This window comes from Neomonachus schauinslandi, chromosome 10 (assembly GCF_002201575.2).
Source record: "Neomonachus schauinslandi chromosome 10, ASM220157v2, whole genome shotgun sequence".
Lineage (NCBI taxonomy): Eukaryota > Metazoa > Chordata > Mammalia > Carnivora > Phocidae > Neomonachus > Neomonachus schauinslandi.
In genome coordinates, this window is record NC_058412.1 from 87,261,963 (window position 1) to 87,277,919 (window position 15,957).

At 51.7% G+C, this 15,957-nt stretch overlaps 1 protein-coding gene across 1 annotated transcript in view; it reads left to right on the plus strand.

The window, feature by feature from the left end:
• Window positions 1-15,957, plus strand: part of SH3RF3 (SH3 domain containing ring finger 3) — a 383,766-nt gene that overhangs the window by 224,222 nt on the left and 143,587 nt on the right. The window contains exon 4 of the mRNA XM_021680271.1: window positions 294-389. Within this exon, the coding sequence (XP_021535946.1) occupies window positions 294-389 (96 nt within the window). The remainder of the gene's footprint in view (window positions 1-293; window positions 390-15,957) is intronic.

Sequence of the window (15,957 nt, forward strand, 5' to 3'; positions counted from 1 at the left end):
ATAGGAACATGAATTTTAAAATACTAGCCATATTGTAAATTACCACACTTTTCTATCTGAGGATGTTTGCAGCTATAATCAATATATAAGAGAGAAAGAGGGAGACCATGGGTGAAGATGTAAGGGCGGATTGTTTTTGTATGTCAGATCCCAAAATGGATAATAAACCATTCTTTGCATCATTGCTTAGGATCTTTTCTTAGCTCCTGCAATACTGATTGGTCTCTGTTTTTGTTGTGTGTTTTGTTGTGTGTCCACGTGCCTGTGTACATGATGGGCTGCGGCAACCCCAGGACGAGATCCTGACCGTTATCAGAAGAGTGGATGACAACTGGGCAGAAGGCATGCTGGGAGACAAGATTGGGATTTTCCCCTTGCTATATGTGGAGGTAAGATCACTCTCTCAGACATGCTTCCTCTCCCACCCTGCTGACTGTTTCACCAGGCGGGGCAGGGGGCAGGGCTGGGCTCCTGGCCTGGGAGCCCCTTTTCAAGAGGGGAAGATGGGGACTGTGTTGGGTTTTTGTTCAGACTGCAGTGCTGTGAGAATTTCCTCACAGCTCCTCAAATCGTCTGTTCCAGGCCTGGCTGCAGACCGCCTTACTGTATGGACAGTGAAGGAGGGCTCAGATGCAGGCTTTCCCCACTTCTCATGGAAATCCCGTGCCGGCGCCCACTGCCCCCAGACTCTCCTAGGTACTGCTGCTCTTGTCTCCCCAATCCCAGAGGAGAAGGCAGCATTCCCTGTGTCCCTGCAAGCAGAGCTGAAGGATGCTGGCTCTAGTGGGCCATTTGTAGTCCTCCTAGGACTTTGGTAACCGGGCAGCCCATCCAACTGCAAGTCCCTAAAGCAAGGATGATTAGGGGTCTAGTCATTTCCTGTCTCCTTTCTGTAATGAAGAAGCACTCGGTTTCCAGTGAGTAAGTTATGGGCAGTGGCTGAGCTGGGAGCATCTTTGAATGTTTGACCTGTAAACCCCTGTTCGCTGTGGGCTGTTTGTGTGTGTGCAGGACTGTTTGCCCACTGTGTGTGCGTGTGCCATTTGTCAGTGCAAATCCCATGTGTACACCCATGAGCCAACACACCCTTCATCTATTAATCCCCGCATTTAGCCATACGAATCGTTTCAGCTAATGCGTACTGCATGCTCACTATATGCCAACACTTTCAAGTACTTGCTCATTTAATTTTCTCAACAACCCTGGCATAAGAAAGCCAGGAATGTCCCCACCTTAGAGATGAACAAATAGAGGCACGGAAAGGTCCCCTGGCTGATAAATGGCAGAGCCGGAACATAAACACAGGCTGTTTGCTGTAGACTTAGCCCTTCACTGCCCTGCCCTCCAGTACCCCCACTAGCAGACTGTACTTCACTCAGCCTGGTGCGGGGCTTCACGTGCTGGTAGGTGACACAGCCGGCTTTGCCACACCTTCCGCATGGTGTGTGGTGCCACTAGGTGTTTGTTAAACACATCTGGTGATTCCTGTCACCGCAGGATAAAATCCAAATGCTATGGTAAGACATTCACCACTCTTTGCAGTTTGACCCTCATCTGTTTTTCTAGTCTCATCTCTGGTCATTTCCTCTCCTTACCCTAAATGCTCCAGGCCAGTGGTTCTCTCACAGTAATTCTGGATAAACTGCCCAGGAGATTCTGAGACCCTCTCACACAATAACTCTAAGTCCACACACATACACACACACAGAGCTCACACAGAGTCACACACGCAAATCTGTATGGACTCATACACACACTGACACACACTCTCACACACAAAGCTCACACACACACCCACGCCCCTCTCCTGCGCCTTGTAGGAGTCAACATTCCCCAAACAGCTTGTAAGCTTCCACTTGTGCATTTGGTCCAATTTCCAGGGGTGTGTTCTTCATCCTGCTGCTTAAGATCGAAGAACCTGGGTGCCTGGGTGGCTCAGTTGGTTGAGCGACTGCCTTCGGCTCAGGTCATGATCCTGGAGTCCCGGGATCGAGTCCCACGTCGGGCTCCCTGCTCAGCAGGGATTCTGCCTCTCTCTCTGACCCTCCCCCCTCTCATGCTCTCTATCTCATTCTCTCTCTCAAATAAATAAATAAAATCTTAAAAAAAAAAAAAAAAAAGATCGAAGAACCTGATGCATGAGTAACACTTACCATGCAGTCTAGAAGTGAAAAATCTGGCTTCCCAGACATTTATAGCCAGGGGAACTTTTTTTCCCAGGCAGACATACGAGGATACTCAAACACATATGCAGAGATGCTTACAGAAACTTTCTTATGATGGCCCCAAACTAGAAACACTGCATTAGCAGTGGAATGGATAAATAAAGGATGGTATGTCCATACAATGGAATACTATCCAGCAGAGAAAATGAGCAAAAGACTGCCACATTTAAAAGTGTAGCTGAATCTCACAGACAAATCTTTTGAAAGAAGCCAGACAAAAGAGTATGTACGATTTTTGCTTTTAGGAAGTTCAAAGGCAGGCAAAACTACTCCAGGGTGACAGAAAGCAGAGCACGGGGCCTCTGCAGGGAGATTGACGGGAAGCAGCAAGAGGGAGGCCTCTGGGAGGCAGAGGTGTTTGATATCTTAATCTCGGGAGTGCTTACACAGTTGTGTGCAGCTGTAAAATGGTGTGCATTAACATTTGTGCACTTGAAAGTGCAGTTTAAGAAGCTAAGACGAAAGGAACGCCAAGCCAGGTCACATGGGCACCCCTTGGGGACGGCCAGGTAGACCCATCAGCTACCCGCCCTCCAGAAGGGCTTAGGCATCATCAGGGAGGCTGAGGGCTTGGGCTCAGTGCTGGGAAACCAATCAGCTGGGCTCTCTGAGGGCTCTCCTCAGTTCCACAGACACACTGAAAGGGCAAATGGGCCTGTCTGTGCCTTCCCGGGGCCTGAGTGCTCAGCCACCGGAGACATGCTTTAAAACACTTCTCCCTCGAGGACATCTAGGCAGGCTCCTTCCTCCTTCTGGCCCAGAAGCCCTCCATGCCCTATACCTCAGTGACAGTCCCACCTCTGCTCTGAACATGGCTTCCTTACCCCTTTGTGTGTTTCCTCGGAGAGGACGCCCTGAGGGCCCCGAGGCTCAGGGGTGCTCTGCTCTCCTCCTAGGGGCAATGGCAGAGCAGGGCCCAAAGCAGCCGTGGGCAGGGGCCTTGCTCCTCTGGATCCCACTCCTTCCTGGGCAGGGCCGTGGCCCGTGTAGTGCTGGCCCCACACCACGGCCCTCGAAGGCCCGGCCGCAGCCACAGCGCCCCTGACCCGCTCTGAAACGGGCTCCTGGCTTCTCACTCAGCAACCACTGAAGACAAGCCCCAAACGGGTATTTCCTGGGACCATTTCACTGTTTCTCTATCAGTTCCCTTTGGAGGTACTTGAGTGGCTCTGGCCCCCTCGTAGCCATAGGGGTAGATTCCAGGGTTTGCAGAGTTCAGGCTGTCTTCCCTCCAGGAGGCAGGGCAGGCCTTTGAGAGACCAGGGCTTGGAGCTCGGGTCTTCTGCGGAGTTTGAACCCGAGCTTCCTGTTGAGGCAGTTCCTGCTCTGTGCCTGACCCAGGAGGTTCTGTAAGAAGTGAACAAGCACTTTGGCTCCGCAGATTCTACAGTCCTCTCCTAAGCAGGGCTGTCTCTTCACCCCGGGCTTGCCGAGCAGGCCCGGTGGGACAGATGGTGTAAAGCCAGGCTGGAGCCGGCCTGGCCTGGAGCTACCGGTGGCCCGTCTGCTGAGAAGGGGGCCCCAGTCTCCAGAAATATCTATACTCCTGGTGTCCTGCAGAAATAACCCTCTCATCCACGCTCCCTGTAGTGCCCAGGGGCCTGGCTGCCCCGGTACCCCTGTTGGCGACCTGGGCCGGCTGGTCTCAGGCACTGACTCTGACGCAGGCTCCTTCACCCTCAAGTCCTCGCTGCTGCCTCCCGCGTGCCTTCCTTCACCTCCTTTGACCTCCCCACCTTTCCAGCTCCCCTCCCGGCTTCCCTGGCCGCTGGCCCTGGGTCTTCAACCTGCCTTCTTGTTCTTTTCTCACGGTTGGTTTCATGAACAATCGGCATGCAGCAGCCGTCCCCAGACTGGGCCCACAGCACGTGTTGCTGACCCCGCCTCTCTGTCTGGTGACTGCTGGGCAGGGTGGCCTCGCTGGTGTCCACCTGGGACAGAGAGGAGTCGGCGTTGCTCCGGCCCCAGGGGAGTAAACCCAAACCCATGACAGTGACGTGGCCTGCCTTCTGTGTCCCCAAGGGGCAAGGGAGCCCTCCTCCTCCATGTGTGGGGGCTCAGTGCTGCCCGCCATAGGGTAAATGTAAGGCACTCTGCCCTTCCCATGTCCTGGCATGCCTGGGTCTGGCTTTGGGATTCCACCCTGCGGCGAGAGTAGACCCAACCGGAAGTTCTGCCAAGCCAGACCCATCATCCTATTCCACGGGGCTCCAAGATGGCAGGCTTGGCATCTGCCAATCGTATGGATCTCAGGTCATCCCCTAAGAGCAAGGCCTATTTCTCATGGGCCATGGCAACCCCAGTGACAGAACCATGAATGGGCCTTGGGGCAGCTCAGAGCATCCTGGGTTTCAGAGGTAGACCCCCCTGGGCTCAACACCATGTACTAGATGTGTGACCTTTGGCACATTTCTTATCCTTTCTGAGCCTATTTCCTCTCTCATACAAGGACAATAACATGGACCTCATGGGGATAGTTGCAAGGCTTCAAGACAATAACAGAGTGCACAGACCAGGCATGAGGTAGGCTCACAAGGGCCATCTTTGTTGTTGCTCTGCTATTATAAAGGTTTGTTGAGTGAATAATTGCTTAGAGGTCCATTCACATGTTTACTGAAGAGATCTGTGTCATTCCTTGGCATTGACCATATTTGGCCTCATATTTCTGAGTGTTTTCTCACAAGTGCTCACTTTCACTCCCCAACGGGGGTGGGAGCTCTTTGAAGGCAGGCATGCCCCTATTTCAGTGCAGGCATGACAGCCCCACCATGGTACCCTGAGCGGAGCCAGTTGTGCACTTGGGTAATGTCAACAAGACAAGCAATGCAGATATTCACATGCTACGTGATGGGAGAGGTAGCTCACTTGAAAGCTGTTCCTGAAGAGCGTTCATGGGAATCACCCTTAGTCTGGAGAGATCCAGACACAGGACGCAGGACTGTGCTCTGCCTGTTCTGCTCTGAGTCTCAGTGGGGGATTCGCGTGGAGACTTAGAAGGCACGTTAGGAAATTGGCCTGTGAAGCATGTCTGCAAGGAAAACCTCTCCACGGGCCCAGAATTAAAATCCCAAAGATCATGATAGGCTGGAAACAGTTGAAAAGAATGATGAAATGCAATGAGCCTAAGTGTCAAGTTCTGCCTTCACATTTAGAAAATCAGTTGTTTAGGCAGAGCAATGAGGAGACCTGGGTCACCAGCAGTTAACCAAGAAAGACCTCCAAAGTTACCAGATGACATGATGGTGCTTTACTTCTGCTGAGTAGGATATTTAAACATTAGCTGCTCTTCAAGGTGAGTGTATATGTGGTTGGCTACCCAGGTGACCTTGTCACAGTGGGTCCACCTTCATGCTTGCTTGAGGAACAGCCAGAAAGGCCATGTGGCTGAAACCAAGTGGACAAGGGAGCAAGTAGTAAGAGGTAAGGTCAGTAAGGTGAAGAGGGTCAGATCGGGTAGGCCCTTGAAGCCCTTTTTAAGAACTTTGGCTTTTGTTTTAGGTGAAATAGGAAACCGTTGAAGAACTTTTGAGCTTGATGACCTGACTTAAGGTTTAAGTGGATCACTTTGGCACGAGTGTTGCACATAGATTGAGTAGGGGGGTGGGAGCGTGTGTGGCAAGAGTAGAAACAGATCACAAAGCTATTGCACTGTTCTAGCTGAGACATGAGGCTGGCACAGGCCAGGGTAGTAGCCACAGAGATGGCAAAAGGCATCAGCTACTCTATGCTGGTAGAACCAGCAGGAAGTGCTGATGTGACGCTGTGAAGTAGAAGAAATCAAGTTGTGGTCTGAGCAACTAAAGGAATGAAATCACCATTGACTGAGGTAGGAGATGGAGGGTGAAGTGGGCAGGGGCGTATGGAGACCAGGAGGCCAGTTCTGGGCTGGCTGGGCCTGGGGTGTTTGTTAAACATCTGAGTAGCATGTCAGATAGGCAGCAGGTGTGCAGGGGTCAAGTTCAAGACAGAGGTCTGTGCTGAGACACTAACTTGGGGTCATTGGCATGTGAATGGACCACTGTGGGAATGGATGCACCTGGGAAGGGTCCAAGAGCAGAGCCGTCCTGTAGTTCAGGGCATGTCTGGTCCTGCCCCTGACACCAGCCTCTTCATCTCTAGTCTGCCCTCTACACTATACCTGAACAGTGTTTCTCTCAGATCCACCCTCCCCTGCCCTCCACCCCAAGCCGCAGTTTCCTCCCTCCCTCCCAGCCTGGGCTCCATGGCCTCCAAGGTGGTCATCTCCAAACCTGCCATGAGATGCCAAGACCCAGCTTCACAACTTCTACCTAATATGGCGGCACCAGACCCTCTCCAAGCACCCAAGATTCCAACCACCCATACTTCCACACTGACTTTCCTAGCTCGGGGCCCCTATGCAAGGACCTGTAGAGTTCCTCTTCAGTCTTCAATACCCAACTCAAATGGTCCTCGCTCCATAAAACCATTCCCTGAGCCCTATGACCCTGTTTATGGTCAAGGTTCAGGGCTTCAAGCATTTCTTAAACTTTTTCACTCCTCTGCTCAGATCAGGGTCCTTTGAGTCAGGGACCTTCTCTTGTTCATTTTTAATACCGTTAGCACTTAACAAAGTGACTGCACATAGTGGGTGCTTAATAAATGTTTGCGGGAGTGGCAGCTTGTCAGGAGATCAGAACAAGAATTAGCCAGGAACCATTTTCTGCATCTAGCAAAATGCAGTGATGGTCCAGAGCCAGAGGCTGTTTGGAGGGCTTGAAGGCACACTGAGGAGAGGCGGGGAGTGGGAGGAAATGGGGGTTGGACTGGTTTTTAACTTTAAAGACACAGCACATGATGTTTAGAGGGGGCCTAACATGGGGACTGGCTGTCTGGAAGTCACAGAAAGAATGCTTCACCTTGCTCCTGGATTTTGGAGTTTGCCCACATCTTCCTTTATCGGTCCTCTCCCAGGCCGACCAGCACCTCCCCTCACACCTGTGCACCTTTGCTGGGTCTCACTTCCCCCCCATGGACTGCAGGGTGCACAGACTTGTCCCTTCACAAATGTGTGCCGTGGCCTGTCCCACTTGCTCTGGACTCCATGGCTGCGTGGGGCCAGCTCCCACCCGTCTGAGGACATCTGAGGACACCCCTCTGTCTCACTTCCAGCCTTCACTCACATAGCTCCTGAGGCTGAGCCCCACACCCTTTCAGTCAGCTCCCACCCCTCTCTGTGAGAGACCTCTGGTTTGACCTCTGCCCCTGCTGGGGTGCGGGCTTCCTCCTTGTTCCCACCAGGCTCTGCGCTCACCCCGGTGTAGGGACTGTTCACATCCACTCAACCTGAGAGTGTGCTGCGGGCAGGACTCCATCTGCCTCCTTCCCTTCGCATCCCCAGGGCTCGGCACCCAGAGAAGGGGCAGGGGCAGGTTTCAGTGGGAGAGTGAGCCCCTCACCCCTGAAAACTGGCTCTCCTGTGCTCTGTGCTGATGCAAATATGCAGGTGCCTAGGTGAAGACTGTTCATCCTATGGACAGGGGGTGCCATTGGTAGAGGGAGGCTGTGTCATCAGCCCTGAGCGCACCCAGGCCCAGAGGCTGGCCATAGATGCCAGGGAAGCACTGTTTTGTCTTCGTGCCTACTGGCAGGACTGCTGGGCTGGAAGTGGTGCTCTTTCCTTCCCTCTTGTATGTCATCTGTCAACCTTTGGTTAACATACACACATTAATGCATTTCCTTGTTTTGTGCTCTGATATTTAAACATGTAGATGAGGGGATGGCCCTCTGGGTTCCTTGGAGGCTGAGAAAGATGGGAAAGCAAGCTGATTGAAGTGGGCTTGCTCCTGCTCTTGATGAGAATTTATTCAACTCACACGTGGTGGGACAGTGGCTATCTTTGGCCACACCTGAAAGGGTGCAGGTTGACTCTGGGACTTGCAGGTGTCTCTCCTATGCCCTTTACCTGGGGACATCCCACACTCCAGAGGTGAAAGAACCAGATCCCTAGGGGTTTGAGTCTAGGGAAGATTATGCCTGGATGCCAGGTGTGGTACAGGAAGGGAAGAAGCTGGAAAGAGGGGTGATGAGCGTAATAGTTGAGGTATCAGTACTTGCTGTGACAGGTGAACCTTGAGACCCTAGGGCTTAACTGCAATAGAGGGTCATATCTGGCTGTTCTGGTTGGCGAGGCTCACGCAGGCACCAGGGAGACCCTGCCAATGGGACTCTGCCATCTTAACACATGAGAGTGAGGATAAAGTGGGAGTTTCATGGGCCAGGCCTGGCAGTGGACGTCAGACCACTACCCACAGGCTGTGGCCAGAACTCAGCCACATGGCTGCCTGACCACAAGGCCGCTGGGGACCCAGGAGGTTGGGAGGAGTGGATCCTCCCAACAGGAGGGGCTGCCCATTTACAGTGCTTTTTGATTTTGTTCAGTGTGGGTTTCATGAGCATAAGAAGGAAATAACATGAAATGACAGGCCATGTTCAGAGGACCCCTAAGGAAAATCTCTCCTCTGTGGAAGCATCCCTTCCCTACCAACCTGTGAAGGCATTTCATTGTGCAGCAGAACCAAGATAAACCTGGAGGGGTGGGCGGGCAGGTAAGTGAGGGCTCTGGTGAAGAGCCAGGAAAGGGGTATATCTTAAGTGGTTATCAGAGTCATGGGAACGCTTCGCTCAGTTTTATGTTGGATGGGGCACCGCGAGGGGAGAGTAAGGGAGAGAGAAGAGATAAAACCCAAGGGATTGCAGGGGACAATTGATAAGTGGCCCCTGCAGAAGAGCCAGGAGGGGATGAGGGCCCACCTTGATGGACGGGGAGAAACCTACCCTTCAGAGGGAGGAGGAGGTGAATGGGGAAGGTTCTGAGGTACACTGAGGCCTGGGGGGTTGTTCAGAGTTTATTCAGAGTTGTCCTGCTCTTAGCTACGTGGCAGATTATTTGTTGAGAATGACAAGGTTCAGGGCTTAAGAACAGAGGCCATGTGAGGGCTTCTCCAGGGGAAGATGGTGGGGGGATGTGGGAGAGAGGCAGGAGCTGAGGGAGGAAGTGAAGGGCGGGCAGAGGGCTACTGGGCTTGGGGCCCATTCGTGTGGGGGTGCTAGTGGGACGTGTGTACAGGGCTGCAGGGTGCTGTGGGAGGCTGAAGGCGCTGACCACTAGCTGTGGAGCCAGAATGGTGACCCGGGAGGGTGGTTTGGAAAGCAAAGATGACTCAGGAGAGAGAAGGCCCCCAGGCTACAGGTAATGATGGGAGGAAGCCCGGGTGCACACAGTGTGAGGGACTGGAAGATGGAATTTGAAGGTTGAGCATGTGCCGAAGTCCATTTTCTCTCCCTCTGACACTCCAAATGCATCAAAGACAGCTCTGCCATTCATCAGCCCATACTTACCTGGCTGCACCCCAGAGTGGCTTCTGCAGAAAGCTTGTTTCTCAAACCAGGAGCCTAAGCATGGGCATATGGTGGATCTGTCCTCTGGCTCCAGCTGCCCGAGGACAGCGCTGCCCTGTCCTGTTTCCTGCCCTTTTGCTGCTCCCACATGAATCCTTTGTGGCCTCCCACAACTGTGCGTGGTCCTCACCGACCTGAGGGAAGGAGCCCCAGTCCTCAGGGCGCTGGAGGCCTGGAGCCCCTGCGGGCGTGTCTCAGGGGGGCTGTCTTCTGGATGGTGGGAGAGATGGGGGAACAGGGCTAGGCTCCAGAAAGTGAGGTGGGGGGCAACCTCATCCCAGTGAGCCCAGAGAATTCCGACTTTGGGGAACCAGACCCCAGCCCTCTGTTGGTGCCAGTATTCATAAACCCCAGTCTTGGTGTGGAATGAATCCTACATGGTGTTAGGGAAAACTGTTGATGGGATGCTGTTTCTAGATCCTGGAAAACTGATGGAGGCAGAAACGAAAATCCTGAGTTAGCCAAATAAATGAAATGCCAAACTCTGTAGTGGTGGTTACTCATGACAACTGTTTCCCACTTGGGAGTCCTTGTCTTCAGCACAATAATTACAATGTACATTGTTAGACAGTTTGGTTCTAAGCTTCAGTTGATTACAATGTTGAACTCAGTTTGTCTTGCTCATGTAGCACAATTGTCTCCTTGTTACTTCAGAATTTACAAAAAGAGAACATTATTTTGAACCTCCATCTTGAAATATGGTATCAAAGCATTTGGCAATAACTCATTAGCACAACTGACTGCTTTTATTGGGAACAAACTAATTCTGAGGTTATTCATTGTATGTGCTCCATACTGTTCTACAGTTGTGGACAGCGCTTCCGTGCCTTGGCTTCGCCATCTCCCAATGCAAAGAAGAGATTGCTTGTGATTTCATCAACTTTGTCTTGGTTTTCCAGCTCCTTGCCTGGGGTGGGCAGTGTGTTTTCAGGGAGGAAGATGAGGAGGGTGTGTGGCTTCTAAGGGAATGCCCACGCCCAGGTTCCTGAGGAAAGTAGCAGAGACACTGGACTCAGAGACCCTCTTCCTCCCCTCAGCACCCTCCACAGACCCTCCACTGTACATGGGATCCAGGGTGGGCAAATTCGCAGGTATGTTCCTGATTGGGGGGTGCTCATTCTTAGTCACCACTCCTGGTCTCTGTGTCTCCCTCCTCCTTCCAAGGACTCTCCTTGCTCCTCAGAGGGAAAGCCAGCATGTCAGGAAGTAATATGGGCAGTGGGAAGAGGAAAAGGGACTTCTCACTTCCTGCTCCCAGTTGCCTTGCCCCTCCCTCCCATCTGGGAATGCTGGACCTGGGGTTAGAAGGCCTGTTGTTCTACGTATATGGACTCTGGAAGCAGAGGCTTACATGGGCTTTATCCAGCTATTTGATGCTTCTGCAGTGAACTCCCCCTGCCTTTGAAATGTGGATGGCGCCACATGAGAAAGTCTATCAGGAGGATCCAATGAGGTAACAGGTGCAAGCCCCATGTGGATGGTCCAGCATCACACGAATGAAAGTAACGGTTCTCCAGCCACTGTCATCCGCATGCAAGCACTTCTCAGGGAGACAGAGGAGATGGGAGGTTCTTGACAGTTGAGGACACAGCCAGCCATTCCCCACACTCTCAGCCGTCCACCGAGTGGGGCTTAGTGGCTCCCAGCCTAAGGAGCTCTCCTGGATAAAGGGCATTGTCTACTTACTTTTTATTTCTTTTCCTTTATCATTCTTTACTGCCTACAAATAACCAGCTCTGCTAACTTATATGAAATTTTGGCAGAAACGCCCTGGTGCTAACACGGGGATGGGTTTTGTCTCCCCGACTCCACTTCTCTCTCCCCACGCGTTACTGTCAGGGCTGTTAGAAGTTCAGAGTGTGTGCAGACAGGTGGGGTCTGGAAACAGTGATGCTGACACCAGGTACTCACTGGGGACCCACAAAAACCCCCAAGCGTCAGGTTAGTGGCCTGATAAGGCTTTAATAACGTTTTACCCTGATGCTCTTTTAAAACCAATGACGTGCAGCCCCATCTTCACATTTTACTGCAAGGTGAGTTTATGCGGCTGCAGATCTTCCCCACAGCTCTCCTGCCCTTGGGGCCTCCCTCCTGGCCAGGTGTGCTGCTGTGGGAGCTGGTGGGTGGGCCTGACCCCAGAACCTTCCACAGAGGTGGCACATTTTCTCTATGTAGCACGTTTTACCAGACCTCACCCATTCTTTGCTGCAGAGAGATTCCGTTTGAAGCCCGCTGCTGAAATTCCTGCTGTCTGTGGAAGGAGATGAAAAGCAGCCTCAGTGAAGGGAACTGGCAAGTGAGAAGCACAGAGCCCTCATAGACAGACAGGTGGGAGCAGATTACGCCTCTGACTGGGGCAGTTGGGTGGATGGTTTGAGCGTCTTGGGGAGTTTAGCTCAGAGTTTGATTGGAGTCTTTCTTAGGTCCTCTGTATCTCTCCTTAACACCTGTGCTTGGAAGTATAGTCATAGTAGATGTTCCGACGTGCTCGTCTACGAATTCTGTCTTCTGTGTTGTTTCTGGTTCTATTTCTACTGACTGATTTTTCTCCTCTATAAAGATCTATAAAATAGATTTGTAGATTGCACTTTCCTGTTTCTTGGCATTCCTGATATTTTTAATTAGCTATCAATTTTGTGAATTTTGCCTTTTCGGATGCTGGATTTTTTTTTTATTCCTATAAATATAGCTTAAGCTTTGTTCTGGGATGTCGCTAGGTCACTTACAAACAGTTTGGTGCTTTTGAGCCTTGCTTTTAAGCTCTGTTCTGAGGGACTAGGGCAGCCTCTAATATAGAGCTAATTATCCCCACTTCTGAAGCTATAATCTTCTCCACTCCATGCCCTATGATTTACAAGCTTTTTCACTCTTGAAGGTGGGAATGCAAACTGTGCCCAGCTTTGCATGAGCCTCAGGAATTGTTCTGTCTTCCCCTTTCGGTGGTTCTTTCCTCAGCTCTGGGTAATTTCCTCCTGTGAATGCCCTCATCAGTACTCAGCTACAGACTTGGCGGGGGCGCCTCCCTGGAGATATCTCCTTTCCAGGACTCAGGTCCACGGACCCCAGCCACTGTGGGCTCCCTGGCCCCCAAACTCCCTCTTCCCAACCCAGGGAGAAGCCCCAGAGCCCAGGTGAACCAGAGGCCTCACACGGCAGGCTTCACCTCTCGACAATCACTGTCCTGAGCTGCTGATGCCCATGTCTAAAAGCCGTGTTTCGTGGATCTGTTCTCAGCGTGTCAGGCGAGAGGGTAAACATGATCCTTATTCCATCTTCGCTAAGTGGGTGTTAACCTGGGACGGTTTCGGGATTTTGACAGCAAGTCATTGTGTTGAACACTAGAAACTAGTACAGAATCATATGTCAGCTCTATCTCAGGAAGACTGGGGCGAAAGGTAAACAGGGCTGAGAAAGTTAGACTCACGGGGGTATTTTTGGCGGAACAGGAGAGCTGGAGGTCAGCTGTAGCTTTCCAGTGCTGCCTGTCCCCAACTCCAGTGCCAAGAGTCAGTAATCAAGGACTTTGTTAGAGAAATGAGGAACTGGTGAAAGCCTTTGAGGTAATTGTTCATCACGGATACTGGTTACGACCGAATTCCAAACACGGTCCTATGGTCCAGCTTTGAAGGTGAGCCAGGGGGTGCGTTTGTCACACTGCTGCTGGGGTTTGCCTTCATTTCCTCCTTCCCATGTGGCCCCACTTCCCCACCTAGCTTCTCTCAGGATACCAGAGCTCACCGGGTCAGAGGCAGTGTGGGAACAAGACCTCAGAAAGACACGGGAAAGACACTTCTCTGGATTTCTGCCAGAGACTATTGGGGGAGGGGGCTTTGCCATTTTGCTTAAAGGTTTCATTTTTTCTTGCTGCTGGCCCGTTTCTTACGAGCTTCTACAGCAGTGGGCAGCGGGTGGGCAGGCATTCCTCCCCACCTTGACTTGGCTACGACTCCTGCCTGCATTTCTGTGTCCAGGTGCAGACTGTGCCTTCACGAACACCAAATGCACTTAGCAGGGCAACTCGTAGGCACGCAGGAGAGCACTGGCCGAGGAAGGCTGCGGGCAGAGCAGACAGGACTTGTCGGCAGCCAGGCAGGGCAGGTCCTGGCATTCCGTGTGTCCTCTGCCTCTGAGCAAAGTGGTCCAGGAGGCCAGCTCCTAAACCCACCAGGAGAATAAGCAGGGTGCCTTGCCTTCACCCCGTCTTTCCCTTACTTTACAGCTGAAGGCATGACACAAAGACCTAAGACAGTTCCACGGGAGAGTAAGACTTCAGTTTCGTGTATTTCGCCCAGCTGCGATCTGGGTCTGCACGTTTTCCTGCCAGTCTCTGCACCCCCAGGCTTGATGCATGCACACACGTGTGTGATCATCAGGGGTTTCCCCAACAAAAATAGACAAGTGCATAGGTACCAGCTCCCCTGCTTCCTCACTTCTTTAACTTTTTTTTGAATTACTTGTGAAGTTAACATCTTGTGATATAATATTGTACATTCCGTAGTTTCTGGGTTTGTTGTTGTTTGTCTCCCTAACTACAAATGTAAGAAGCCAGACCCTGTTACACATAACTTTTTTCCCTTCTCGGTCTTGGCATGGTGCTGGCACAAAATAGGCAATTCATGCGTTTGTGTGGTATTATTGGGTTGTGAGCCAACATTTCACACAACTAATCAAAGTATGAGGAGCAACCCATCGCCACTTCTGAAAAGGTCGTGGCTGGGATGCTTTCAGCACATAGGACTTAGCAGGTCCCTGTGAAACCACCTGTCCTTGCTCACCGGTCTCACCAGGAGCGTTGTGGGGACACGGAGGATCCTCACAGTCTTGCCCGAGCCTGAGAGGTGCAGCTGTCAGCCGGCCCAGCGGAAAGCAAGAAAAGGCTTACATGAATTTCCATCTTCGAGAGACAAGTAGGGACTGAAAATGTCTCAACCTGGGGACAGCTGAAAACGCCGGTGACATTAGAAAAGAACCGCCATTCCTGCCCCCCATGTCCAAGCCTGTCACCTGTGCCGTGGCCTCAAGTTCACCTAGTGGGAAACCAAGCATGCCCACCGTGTACTTGTGTGACTGCTTTTGCCTCTGGCCCCAGCCGCTTATCCTCCTTCCCCTCACGTGTCACTCCTGTGGGCAGTCTTACTCCAGCATACAAAGTAGGTGAAGATGGGTTCTCTTCTCACCTAACTGGAGCACCACACTGGGCCCTCTGGGACCTCAGGCTGTTTCTGTCTTCACCTCCTGTTACTCAGGGAGACAGATTCCTCCAACTGCTCCCCACAGGCTGTCCTGAGCTGCCCTCCCCACCTGTCCTCCCTCCAGAACGGCTACACCCTACTGCATTAACTCAGTTTTCCACATTCCTGTCCTGTCTCTTGATTTCTACCTTTTGGAGTAGGCCAGGCCAGTGGCTCAGAAACTTCAGTGAACATTAGAATCACCTGGAAAGCTCCAGGCCACGGAGAAGCTGATGCAACAGGTCTGGGTGGGCCCCAATCTAAGAAAGAAGTTGGGGAGGAAACTTGTTTTGTCAGATTCCACTTAGTCCCAAGGGTGGGCCTTGGCCATCGATGTGGGAGCCGCCCACCCAGGCTGAGTCCTGCTTATAAGGCCCCCCCTCCCCCTTGGGCAGGCCGTGTGGTGGTAGCTGTTTTTCAGATGTGACGGTGAAAGCATATTTAGCCATGGAGAGATTTGACTCTGGATGTTAATAAGGTGATAGTGGAATATGTCTTGGCTGAGGTTCAGGGCCTGTGTTTAGTGCAGAAGGAACAGCGTGTCTGGTTACAAACACATCCATCTGGAGTCACTGGGGTCATCGGGGGCTCTGGTGTCTTCCCTCCAGAGCTGACCAGGCTTTAGTGGAGACATCTGCCCTGCAGGTCCAAGCTGCTGCCTCACCATTAGTTCTGAATCTTGACAATGAATTATTGCCAAGATTGACCCTGGGGGCCTGTTGCAAAATGCCTCACATGTCGTTGTCCTGTTTTTTCCTGTTACCTTTTATTAGTGCTTCCTGTTTGGAAAGGAGGGGGTTTGAGTTGCTGGTGGCTGGGACCTTTTTAAGATTCAGGTAAAATGCTCACGCCATGCATGTGCATATCGGGAGACTTTCTATAGCTACCGCAACTCAACCGATTATTGCAAAATCAGGAAACGCAGCTAATTCTGGCTTCATTTGGGTTCTGCTTGACTTACTCAGAGTAACTCAAAGCTATTCCCTGTTGCTTTTATTTCTTTCAACTCTTCAAAGTGAGAGCAATTAAGAGTAATAGTTTGAAGCTATTGAGGACTCTCCTGTTGTGAGCAGAGACAAAGA